Source organism: Cygnus atratus, chromosome 6, assembly GCF_013377495.2.
Source record: "Cygnus atratus isolate AKBS03 ecotype Queensland, Australia chromosome 6, CAtr_DNAZoo_HiC_assembly, whole genome shotgun sequence".
Classification (NCBI taxonomy): Eukaryota; Metazoa; Chordata; class Aves; order Anseriformes; family Anatidae; genus Cygnus; species Cygnus atratus.
In genome coordinates this window covers 11016361-11029372 of record NC_066367.1, presented here as the reverse complement: position 1 = coordinate 11029372, position 13012 = coordinate 11016361, and the positions used below count along the sequence as shown (strand labels likewise).

The 13012-nt window shown below is 43.8% G+C and overlaps 1 protein-coding gene across 16 annotated transcripts in view; it reads left to right on the top strand.

The window, feature by feature from the left end:
• LOC118258970 (histone deacetylase 4) overlaps nucleotides 1-13012 on the top strand; it is a 251621-nt gene that overhangs the window by 200211 nt on the left and 38398 nt on the right. For all 16 annotated transcript variants that reach the window (XM_035568171.2, XM_035568120.2, XM_035568146.2 and 13 more), the window contains 2 exons: nucleotides 4125-4258; nucleotides 10632-10752. In XM_035568171.2, coding sequence (XP_035424064.1) covers nucleotides 4125-4258; nucleotides 10632-10752 — 255 coding nt within the window. The remainder of the gene's footprint in view (nucleotides 1-4124; nucleotides 4259-10631; nucleotides 10753-13012) is intronic.

The following is a 13012-nucleotide window of genomic DNA, read 5'->3' as shown; positions in this document are numbered from 1 at the left end:
ATGGCCCTAATGAAGCCAGCAATGATTACTCCAGACACAAATGTGGCTCCTAAGAGATCAGTTATTGTCCAACAGACAAAGGAACAGTTCATCTCTTTCGTGTTCAGAATACTATATAGAAAGGGCTAATGCTTTCTCTGGACAGAGTTAGGACGAGACAGCTTGAAATTTTGTTTTTTATGTATAATTTATTTTCCTGTCTCTGTCAGTGAACAGTACCCAAGACTTCAAAGGTATAGGAAAAGAACAACATAATACACTTCTCAAACATGATGTGCATTACTGCACATGAAAGTGAAAACAGTGCCCTTCCTGACTTCTTCAAGCAGTCAGTTTTGTGTCCTGAAGCATGACATTTAATTTTCCTTCGTACTAGAATATAAAAGAAAGCTAGTCCTTGAACTTGCCCTCGCTAGCACAAGTAGCCTCCTTGACTTTAATGACTACTTCTGCGTGCACTGTTCTACGCACTTGAATAAAAGACTTCTCAGGTTAGGCCATTAATTTGCATAGCTCCAATTATCCAGTCTCTGATCTCCTGTAAAAAAGGTTCCACAAATTATTCTGATGTTCTGCATTAAAGTATTTTTCATTTCTGATGAAGGCATTTATTCTCTCCTGTGCAGAGCAATATAATTATCTGAACCTCAAATCATATGTTTGCTCTGCCAAGAAAGGCGAGTTGGTTATACTTTAGTGCTGACCTTTAAAAACGATTGTTCTCATGTCTTAAAGAGTATTGCTTCCAGGATCACTTAATTTAACTTGTAATGGCCAAAGTAGTTTAGTATTTTAAGCTCAAATTATCAAGTTTTCCTTTGTGCGTGTGTCTTCATCTGAGTGTCCCCAGCCACAGTAAGCAACTTGGAGCATTTCCCTTCTTTCCAATGGTTTAATGTTTCAGTACAGAAGAACTTCATTGAGACATTGCTGTTATCAATGAGTTGTTGGGAGTGAGGAAACTTTATACCTCAACTGAATTATATAAACACCACTGTAGTGCCCATTAACTTAAGAAATAGGGATGAGTAGGCATCCTACCACCACATTTTCTGAAAACCTTTTCTTTAACTATTTGTCTACCTTAACTTGAGTAGGCTGTTAGGAAAGTCCATTTTAGATGTACGCACACGTTTTAAACACACCTGCAGCTTTCCTGCATTTGTGGATGCAGATGAAAAAATGGGAGGTCACTGGCAAATCTGCTGCACTGCAGGAGTCACAGGAGCAACTGAAGAATGTAAGGTCAATGCAAAAAGCTAGATTTTCATTTGTATTTATCTCTGGTTTGATCAGTGTTGGCTTCTGCCCTACCAGTATTACCAGGCACAAACCAGGGAATGAGACAGAGGCTTTTAATCTGGCTAGACATTGCTTTGCCTACATACCTACGGTTACATCGTGATGGTATTACAGTAGTTACTATTTAAAGCTCGGAGACTTGAGAAAAACACCTTTAAAAAGAAACACAGATTGCAGCACAGATTCTCATCCTGACTCTTTAAATAGTGTTAGACCCCTTCCAGCTTTGCAGTGCAATCAGTATAATTCACTGTCAAGTTGTGCCCAGCTCCCAAGCAATGAAAAGATTTATCAGAGCAACAGGATTAAGCATCGTCTGGGAATCCAGGAGGCAAGCAGAAAAGGCTGCTTAAAAAGTACTTGTAACTGCTTGGAAGGGCTTGATTTTTCCTGAAACTCATGAAGGTGTGATATGAACTAGCCTCAGATTACACATGACAGTATTCTTACTTATTCCTTGTTCTGAAGAGTTAATTTTAAAATTTGTAGGCTGTGGGTAAATCCCCACATACCTGGCTTTGTAGCAAGGTACACTTAGAGCAATGCTTGCGAGAACGTCTCAGATTCAGGATTCTGGCTGGGCTTGTTGTTTTATCGTTTTGCCAAAATTTGAACAATGGTAAGTTATGAGTGTATTCATCCCGTGCTGCAGTACAGTCTGTCTCTGGCAAGGCAATGCACATGCCAGTGGCTGTGCCCTGAGGGGGTGCCAGGGGTGCACCCAGCAGGGTCAGCAGCTACCCGGTGACCGACTTGCTGCTTGTACTTCTTTTTGCTTAAATTCATGGCTATTTTTTGAGTGTGAATATGTATGTTTAATATGTACACATGCACCGTTTTGCTATAAATCTGTAATGTATAATTGAAGTCCCCATAGATATGTTTGGAAGCCAGAGAAGACAGAACCACTTTTCGTGGTTTAATATCAGCAATTTAGCCAAACCTAGTGCAGCCCCATGAGGGTCTAGGAAAAGCCTACATGGGAATCTTTGTGCTAACAAATACTTTGCCAAAGTGCCTGACATCCCTTGAATATGACTTTCCTTCAAAACTGAATTAACCTCAGAGGAAACATGTGCAAGCATCTACAGACCTTGTGCCAGTTTGAATAAACTGGGGAGTTTTGGTGGGCAGCCAGCCCTACCACTGGTCCACACCTTTGCAGGTGGCGTTTACAGCACTAGGCTTTGCCCAGCAGCTCCTGATGAAGTTTGATGGTCACTCCAACACAGGAGACCCCTACAGAGCTCTGCAGCACAATCTTATTTAACTGAACTTTGGCTAACCCAAAGTCAGTCAATTAACAAGCGCCCTGTTCCCTTCCTAGAACTGAAAACGTTGGTTTTTTTTCCTTGCACTCACCTACAGCAAAGAGAGGAACTGCCAGGCACCTTCCCTAAGGGGGAATAGCTGAGTGTCAGTGCCAGAGTTTGCTTCAGAGGGGAAGGCCAAATTTTTCAGCAGCAGAACATGCCTACACGCAGTCAAAAGGTGTGATTCCAGCACCAGTCAGACTAGCTGGCGTGGGTACAGGCAGCAGCATGGAGCTCAGCTCCAGGCTACGTGTCCATGTGTGTTCTCAGAGCCTTATTTTACAGGTCTCTTTGAACTCCATGCAGTTGCAAATTGTGCTGTTTATCAGTACTTGAACTGCTTACGTGAAAGCCAGCTCAGGTAAGCCCCGCAAGCTGCTTTCACACTGCCAAGCACAGCGTAGGTACGCTCTGGTGGGATTTAGGAGGAGCAGTATGGGCTGGAGTGCAGACCCTTCAGCGCTGGGTCTGGGAGAAACTCCCGCCTTCGCTGCTAATTCAGAGGCTTTGGATTCTCTTCAAGACCTTTCACTTGCCTGTCTATACTGTGCTTTCGGACAGGCACTCCCTGCAAGAAACCATACCCCTCGAAGCCACCTTTTCTTCTGTTCTCTGGAGCTGCTGGCTGAAGGGAAGGACAGATTTAAACATTTGACTGTGTCTCTTCTACTTAAGTGCAGAAAAGGTCTTTTGTCACCAGGAGCGCATGGCTGCGGAGGAACTGCTGGTTCTGTTCAGTGGAACATTGGCTGTGAAATTGTAGCTCCCGTTCCAGAAACGTACCCGGGCAGCTCCGGAGCATGAAGCAGTCTCCTACGCTGTTGTCATGCCATAAATACTTGGTAATGCAAAGGGATTTAGCTGCTTGACTCCCACGTTGAAATGAAACAACACGGCTAAATACCTACATATCGTGCTGAATAATTATGCCCAAGTGTGTGCTAATAGACTTAATTAGTATGTTGTCAAATAATGTTGATGCAAAGACTTCAGCACAAACTATTTTACGAAACATAGTGCCTGCTAATGACTTATTCCTTCTGGTTTTTAATCCTAAGCCCTAGAGTCATTTTAGCAGTAATTATAAAGGTACCCAGTGGACAAGTTGTAAGTCAGCCCCCCTCTAGATCATGTTCCTGCACTGGCATGCCTGTACTCGTACCGATGTTGTCATTTGTCACCTCCTCCTGTCACTCTCACAGCTTCGGCCTGCAGTGATGGTGGCGACTGATTCATTTCTTGTCTGTATCTGTTGAGGATTTCTAATGGAAGGGATCGCTGCAGGTCTGGTTCTGTTTCAAAGCAGCTGCCCACCTCATTTCCCAGTGTCTCGGATTGTCATTTCTTAGAGCTCTGTGGTTCCTGGTGAAACACACGCTGCCTTTGTCTATAAGTGTTCTCTTGAATGCAAAGTGCGGTAGACCAAAAAAAAATAAGTTTTTTTTTTTTTCCATACATCTGGCAAAGTAGTTCCTTTCACTGAGAGCAATTTTGTAACCTCTGCTGCAGGTCTTGTCTACGACACCTTGATGCTGAAACACCAGTGTACCTGTGGAAACACAAACAGCCACCCCGAGCACGCGGGGAGGATCCAGAGCATCTGGTCCCGGCTGCAGGAGACGGGTCTCCGTGGCAAGTGTGAGGTAATCCCAGCACTGGCGGGGAGCGACTGGGGGGCCTGCGAGAAACAGCCCTTGGGTTTGCCTGCCTGATCCAGCTGCTGGATGGCAGGCAGCTTCAGGGGCTGATTTTTGGGGTGGAAGGTAGCGTGTACACCCAACCTGCAGCTCGGACTGATGATCGCTACCTGGATGTGCAAACTTTATGCTGCATTCCGGCCTCAGATTTTTATAGCTCCAGCTGTTGGCAGTGTTTTGCCATATGTGGCTTAAATTTAATCCATTCCTAGATGACTGTTTATGCTCGTGCGTTTGCATGTCAGGAGTGTGTTTCTAGCGATCCGATTTCATTGCATTGCGATGACTGTTACAAATTTTGTGAAACACTGGAGAACGCTCTTGCCTGATGTGAACTGTACTGTTTGCAGTGAAGCTGCTTATGTAATTTTCGGCCCTGTTCCCTGTAAAATGGAAGTCCTTATCAAGTGCTGAACTTTGAAGCGGCCAAAAATAAGAGCACAAACTGAAGTAACCACGTCATTTGATATCGCTCCAATCATAACAACAGGAGCTGTGGAGCAAGAAGTTTGTATTTCTGTGGTTTAATAACTTTTTTAATACTCCTTGATAATTAATGATCAACCTACAGTGAAAATACTGTAAGAGGAATGAGGGTAGGAGGATGTAACTAAACACTGTTCCATCACAGGTGCTTAAATTAATTTTATTGGACAAGCATGTTTTAAGAGCAAAGCAAACTATGAGAAAAGTTATTAAAATAAAAGGAGTAATGATTAATATTTATTATTATTCATATCTAATAGGAATGATAAATTAACAACAGTGTTTGCTCCTCTGTTCTTTGATGCAGTGTTTGAGGGGACTGCATCACGCTCTAAATTTGAGTTATGTCAGCATCTGGCTAGAAATATTTTCTGAGCAATCAGAAAATACATCCACGTGGTGGCAGCATTGCCATTAGATAACATTCCCCTGTTGTACCCTTATTTATCCCTGAGGAGAGCAAGGAAGAAATTCAAACCTGATTCTGTCTATGGAGATCCATTTAATTGAATTTTGGAATTATGCTGTCTGACAAAAAAACAAGCACCCCACTGCTGTTTAGTTCCTCTGTTTAGAAGTAGTAGTTAAATTGTGCAGTGCTAATTGTCCTGTCTCCTAGATTTGTGCTATAGTTGTTCTATAATGTATGAAGTTCTTCATTGTAGGATCCCAAACAACTGCTCTTTTCCTTCCATTGTTATTCTAGGTTGCTCTCACCGTAGGAGTTGGTTTAGATCTTCACCTCCTTTCCACCTGTGTTTCCCTTATGGTGAAATTCAGCCTCATCTTAACTCTTCTTTTCTCTGAAAGCGATGAATATGTAATGTTAGCTTCCTACCTCGATTCCTGTTTACTTCTGTGAGGACTTTCTTAAAGGTCTGACCTGCCATTTCAGGATAACCAGCCGTGCTAAATGCACTTGCTGCTCTCTCTGGTTAGCTTCCCTGTTCCTTTACCCCCACCATCTCCTACTCCTGCCCAGACCTGCATGAAAGTTTTTCTTTATCTTGTCCCACAGGATTTGTGGGCACAGCCTTTCCCTCTTTCTCCATCTCCTTCCTGCCTCCTCACTTCAATATTCTGTTTGATAGGGTTTCTTCCGGATCTGCAGACAACCTTCTGTTGTCCTTGACCGATGTAATTCGTTTCCATGGTGCAAAACCATTTGGTCACTCCCCTGTCCTTCATAGGATTTCTGAAGCTCCTCAGTTAGAACCTGCCTACCAGTAAGCAGAGTGTAGAGCAATATAAAATACACTTCGTTTTCCATCAGCGAAGGTTACCTTCACATCACGTGCACTTGGCATGGCAAAGGGATAGCTTTTTTGATGGGAATGATCTCTGCTGCTAGGTTGGAGTATGTGTGTGAGCTGTTGGCATCACCTGGGATGATGGGCTTGTCTCCTTGCCACAGGACAGGAGATTTAGATTTCACATGCAGAAAGCTTCATTCTGTGGAACACACTCAATGATACAATTTATTTAGAAGGAATTTTGGAGCCTGGCCTAATAATTGCTGTTATTTTTTCAAATCCCTGCTGCCTATGCAGACAGCTCAGTGAAGGACAGAAAGGGCAGCTATGCCCTGCACTCCCTCTCTATCCTCACCAGCAGTGGTGTGCATGATAGGCAAAACTTTAAAAGAGCTGTTTATATCAGCATGGTAACACTTAATAGCAGGGCAGCCTGTTATGTTTCTACAACTTTTTAAGGATTATAACTGCTCAATCTGCATAGCAGTACTCTCAGGCACCCTGAAAGAGGTGAATATTTTCAGAATTATTGTTAGGTAACAGTAACACATAGATTATAACACTCAACATTTTTCCAGGCGATATATTTTTTCTTTTTTGCTGAGTTTCTGTTTTATTCTACATTATTTTTTAGCTGGTATTTCTGGCTGACACATCTGTGCACACTCGTTTTATTTTCACTGTTGCAGGTATGTTGTCCTGTGCCTCAGACATTATGAGCCAGTTAAGTAAGCCCAAGGGCCTGATGTGAAAATTGTTTGTGATTATGCAGTTAATCCACTTATAACAACTTGTGTTTGTAAAAGGACAGTTTGAACTTTGACATTTCCTTATCCTCATGTTTCCTATTGCTTCCTTAACAGTCCTTTGCTGTGGTCTGGGTGTGGGTATAGTTTGATTCTATTGGCTGCAAATATTTGCTCCAGGGGTGAAAACACAGCACCCTGCATAGTAAATAATCCTATACACTGTGTATGGGATCAGGCAACTCGACTGGGATCCCCATTCCTCTTCCAGAAAGAGTTCAGCAGCTCTTGTTCCCCACACAACTGCGTGATGGAAATAAATTCCAACTCTGTTTCCTCATGCAAGCTCAAATGATTCTCTGTCTCCTGGAAATTTTCTTTTGGTGTTTCTGTTGCACACATGCCCCAAGCCAGAAAAGGGCTCGCAGATAAATATTTTATCATGCATGCAAAAAAATACTTGCTTTGAAATTTCAGAAATGTGAAAACCCATTTTCATCAGGCAACCCAGAGGCTTCTATAGAACCTGCCAAGTGCCGAGTTCCTACCATTTCTCTTGGAGGTGATAGAAGTGATCCATAAGGGGCACGAATATTTTTAGAACAGAAAAAGCACATTGATTCCCATCCACCACCCTCCTCCCCCCATCTTTCGGCAGTGAAACAGATATGTATTTGCTGAAGTTGTCCAAAAGCTGTTTTACATCCAGCTGAGGGGAAAATGTGCGCCAGATTTGCAGTGTGATAGGTAAGAGTCTGACAGGGTTGCACACGTTTAAAGATGACCCTTTGGAGTGAAAGCAGTTGTCCAAACTTAACAACAACTGCGGTTTAAAGTATTGCTTATTTAATTAAGTTAGCTTTATAAAATATGGCAATTACTCTGGTGTATGTTCAGAATTTAAAAGCAACAATTATACTAATTGAGGCAATCGCAATAAAAGAGTCTCTCCCCCAAACAAAAACCTGCAATCACTGTGTAGAATAATCCTCCCAGCCTTCATCAAAACCATGAGGGAATCAATAGGTTTTGCTGTGTGTTTTGGACATAATCAGATCCATGGACTGCTCAACCAGGATCGGGAAGAATGAGTTCCTGAATCAGGGCCTGTCTCCAGGCCTGTCCTGGCAGCAATCCTGCGTTGTTTAAAGTACAAGGGCTGCTAGCTCAAGCCCTTAGGTTAATTGCAGCTGCGGAGGACAGACATGGAAAACAGACCCTGGGCTGGACCATCTGCTAGAGCTGAGACGTGCACAGCCTTCCTTACACGGCCTTGTGCCAGCGTCCGGCTCGAGGGCAGGATCAGTCCCCGCTCTGACACTGCCGAACCGCTGGGCATCGGCGCGGTGAAGCCTCCAGAGAGCCACCCCACACCGAAGATGTGCCATCACAGAGCACCCAGGCTGTGCCCAGGGAGGTGGTGCTGGTGGTGCCTGGGGTATCAGTCTCTGGAAAGAAGCTTTGTACCCATTTTCATGGCTTTTTGTGGCACAGAGAGGGGACCGCAGCTGGGACAAGGTCTGCCTTGGCTATCCTATCTTTCTGGATATCCTTACATTAAAACTAAGGACAAAACTGGCATATGGGTGAAAGGGAAGCTATAAAAGCCTGTACGGGGTAACTGACACTGACTTACCATGAACAAAAAGGAAGACAGGATAAAAGTTCAAGGGGGATTTGCCAGATATTTCCATCCCTTCTGGGTCTAACATTTTTGTGATTATTGCCTCTTTAATGGGATGGTGTATTTTTGCCTCATCATTAACCTCAGGAAATGCTAGGTGGTGAAGCAGAGCACAGAGAAAATGAAAGAGGAACTGGAGAGCAGAAATGCCAAAATTACGAGAGCCAGAGTGCACGAGCACTCCTGCAGTGCTTTGATTTCTGCTGCCTTATGGCTCAAATGATTTTACAAAGTGATTTCCTGTGCACTTTGAAACGTGGGACGGAGGCTTACGCTGAAGCTTTGGGACACAGTTCCCTAAAGTTGTTTTTTTGGACCGTGCTTCATACATGGGGATGCTGGTGGCAGGGGCTGTGCGCTGCGGTGGGGGTCCCTGCGCCCCCTGGGGTGGTGTTGCTGCAGCAGGCGCTGCCTTGCTGCAAGTGCCGGTGCCTTCGAAGTGGTGACGTCTGTCCTCCAGCACCGCTTGTGTCCAGAGCAGTCCTGCAAAGCAAGCGTTGCACGGCACTGCTTCCCAAACGGCAGGAGCCCTGCACAGCGTCCCGGGAGTGAGGGGCACTCTTTGACCTTAGCTTTAGAACAAGTTTTCCATTTGAAAGTCTGTTCTTCTTAGGAATGTGGGTGTTGGTTTTTTTTCTTTTTCCTTAAGCTATCCACTTTTTGGATTTCGTTGGAAACTGCTTCCACAGGAATGTGGAAGTCCTAAAAAAGCAATTGGCATGCTTTTGATTGAGCCACGGTGAGGGTTGTGCAGTGCCCGCTATGTGACAAGGAACATGCTGGCCTTGCACCATCCAGCACAGTGACACTCGTCGTTGGGGCTTGTGTGATCTCCACAAGGGGCTCTCAGAGCTTCCAGCATGCTTATTGTCAACTACTTATGTTACGCTGTAGCGGAGAGGAATAATCATGTCGTTTCTTCTGTAGGAAATAAACCACCACTCCAAATAACAACTCCTTTTAAAATGTTTTAGACCAAATCACAACAACAAAAAAATCACTAAGTAATTCTAAGCCCTGTAAAATACAGTTCTGGTGGTGGGGTGGGAGTGCACGCGAGTTTCAGACGCAAAGCAGCCCTCATTTTTGAGTAACTCCTTCCCCACTCTCAGATGGCCACCTCTTGACTTACCCCAAACCTCAGCACTTGTCAGCTCACCGTGTATCCCCCCTGCCAACATTCTGGGGGCACTCACAAGCTCCCAGTTAAGAAGGTGAGGTGCATTTTCCACTGTCAGGAGTCAGTTGCCCCATCTGGAATACCTGCTATCCCTCAGGCACCATGTGCTTGCCTTGCTGCTATGTGAGAGACCACCTCATACTGCACGGGATCTAGCATCTCCGAACTGCACTTTGCTCTTAAAAACACATTTTGCATCACAATTGGGTGATGGCAACAAAAGATAAGCCCCCAAAGCATGCTGGAGCCCTATGGAAAGAGGGGAAAAGACTTCCACTTTGTAAAATTTAAAGTGAAGTTGAGTCCTGCTGACATGAGTAAAAGTTTTTCCATCATCTACAGTGAAGACTTCAGTGTGCACCTTCCCTTCTTGGGTTCAACCACCAACAAAAGCAGGGATGAGCATATATGCTATGGTATTTCCAGCTCAAGATGCATCACGGTATAAGAAAACAATTCATAATAAATTTAATCTTGTAGGATTTCCAAGATCAATTTCAGAACAAAAAATCTGTAGTTTACCCTTAATTGATTTAAGGTTGTGTTTGGAAACTGGTGTTTTGGGGAGAATTTTTCAGGTTATCTTAATAATTGCAGTGGAGATGGGGGGCAGGATTTTTGGGCCACATTTTCATCAGTAAATCACTCCCTAATGGTTAATAGCTGAAATACTGACTAATCGGTAGTTGAGCAATCCCTCTGTAGTTTATCAAATGCTATGGTAAATATTTTTAAAACAAACATAAAAAAAAAAATCAAATATGACTTCTTATCTCACGGTAGTATTTTGAATAAGGGATTAAACCAAAATCTCCTTTACAAAAGATTTTTTCAAGTGAGAACCAGATTAGATTTATTACTTGCTGTCTTTATGACTTGCTAAGTTAAAGGAGAAAAAAAAGAAAAAAGTTCAGTAATGAGTTGAGCATTTAATCAGGGATTTCATCACCCCTTTTCTTTCCTCTTTCAGTGTATTCGTGGAAGAAAAGCAACTCTAGAAGAGCTGCAGACAGTTCACTCGGAAGCCCATACGCTGCTGTACGGCACAAACCCTCTGAACAGACAGAAACTGGACAGCAAGAAACTTCTAGGTATCGTTGGCTGTGGGGAGGGCTCCCCTTCCTGACCTCAAACATTCAGGCTACTGTCCACAGCCCCGACTGGCAATCATTTAGCGTTGGTGGTGTGAAAGGTGGGCATGTGGGGGTCCTGCCAGCCTCAGTTATAGGCATTTCCCAAGACAATTCTTCCCTCTGCTACTTTCAGCATTGACATGGGTAGTGCAAGATACATCTCCTGTTCTTCAGGTGATCTCTGAACCTTTTAAATAGCTACAACTTCCTTGCACTGATGTCTTCAAAATCTAAAATAACCTTCTCTGAGGAGGAAAGATAATTTAGAGTCTATTGTATCCTTGGACACTCTGCTCTGCATGTTAGAAAGTTCTTCTTTGCTTGGTAGGAACTGGAACACCCTGCTAAGGACCTAGATCTCCAGCACCAACCAGCTGCATAAACATCAACAAATAGCTGTCAGATTTGTATGGATAATCCACAAGAAAGATGCAGGGGCCTCTTAGATAGTCCTACATTTTGTTTAATTTCGAACAAGATTGTTTATCCCTTTCACTGGGGACTGGATCTTCCCTAAAACAGGACTGCATCTGCTGTAAAATATCGACTTTTTCCTTGCAGAGTATCTAGGGGATGGTTGTTCAGATAACCAACTCCACCCATAGAAACCAGATAACCGTATCACATTAATTTTAGCACCTTCCTGTCATGGAGATGACTTCTCCCTTTATTTTTTCCTTTTTGCAGCAGTAGGTGATAGGCTAGAGGAGCAGTTGGGGAAGTTCTCTTGTGGGCATCAGTAAAAAGAGAGTTCTAGAAGTTTAGAAAGTTTATTTTGGGGATTACCTTTACTTTGAACCATATAAAAAGAGGATTAACTTGATGGTCTGCATATTGCAATGGTTGTGGCAAAAGAGCTGGAAAGATTTTTGCAACATATTAAGTATGTACATGAGAACCTCGAAGAGGAAAGCTATTAGCCAGTTGTTCAAACATATAATTAGCACTATATTTTTAGCTAAGTTACCACCTCTTTAAAACCCAGAGAAATGAAAAGTAGACGTCTCTGGCTGAATGATGGTGCAATTAGTATGTACAGTTTTAAAAATTTACGATGTCATATCCTTGGTAGTGTAAAACTCTCGCCTTGAGTTAAGTTGTATCCACCAGTCCAAAGAAACAGGGTGTAAATCTTCCCCAGTAAATCTGAGAGGGCTCCTCCTTTGCAGTTGCACCACCTTCACACTGACTGATTTCACTGCAAGTTCTTGAAGTATGGCGCTGAAAATGAGGATTTGTCCCCCAGCCATCTACTCTGGATCAGATTCCCTGTGGTGGGAGGTGGGCAGTCCTCTAGCACCTGAGCTGGTGGCTTCACCAGCCAGGATCAGGTGGGGTTTGTACCCTGCCTCTGACAGTGGTCATCGCCTGCATGGGACTGGGGGCTCTGGGCCGTCCTAACCCCGCTTCTTTAGGGGCAATTGATAGTCAGGCATTTGATGCCCCTTGCCAGATGCGCTGGTAGGGTGGGCTGTGGTAACACTGAGTGTTTCCCGCTCATTCCAGTGTCAGATCCTCTTGAAATATTTTGCTGTTCCCTTTGAAGTCTTGGCACAATCTGCATCAATAGTTCCACAGGTGTATTTGGGCGAGAAAACAGATTGCTTGTTTAGCACGGGATTTTGAGATTCCCAAGTTTTGCTGAAACAAACCTGTTTAGAGAACCTGGGGGAAAAGAAACTCTTGCTCTACCTTTGATGACTTCTGTAGGTTTTCTGTGCCCCCACGTGTCTTTCAATCATTCATTTTAAAATGTCTTTAGAGATTAAGTTTATGCCTCTAGTGAAAAAAAAATAATTGCAGTACCTGAGAGTATTCCAGTACAAAGCGTTGCATATTTTGGTGTAATTTGCAAAGAAGTTCACGTTGTCAAGGGGCAGTATTCCTGATCAATCAGATCTAAGACTAACCTATATGTGTTAGACCAGAGCTTGGCTGGGGTTAACGCTGGGGCTCTAGCCATGACCCAAAACTCTGCCCAGCAGCTTTTTTTTTTTTTTTTTCTCCACTATTTAAGGCTGCAGGTGTAGGCAGGAAGTCAAGCCCCAGGTGTCAGCAGTAGGAAGGGATTTCTGGTAGCGCTTAGCTGAGTTGAGAGCTTGTTTCCTAAACCCACGTGGCACTTTTTAGCCTCGAGCTGTTAGGAGTCGGACTCCCGACCAGCTTCTATGAGCATCTTTGTCCAGCTGGTCTGGCTCTTCCCGCAGGCACCCCCATC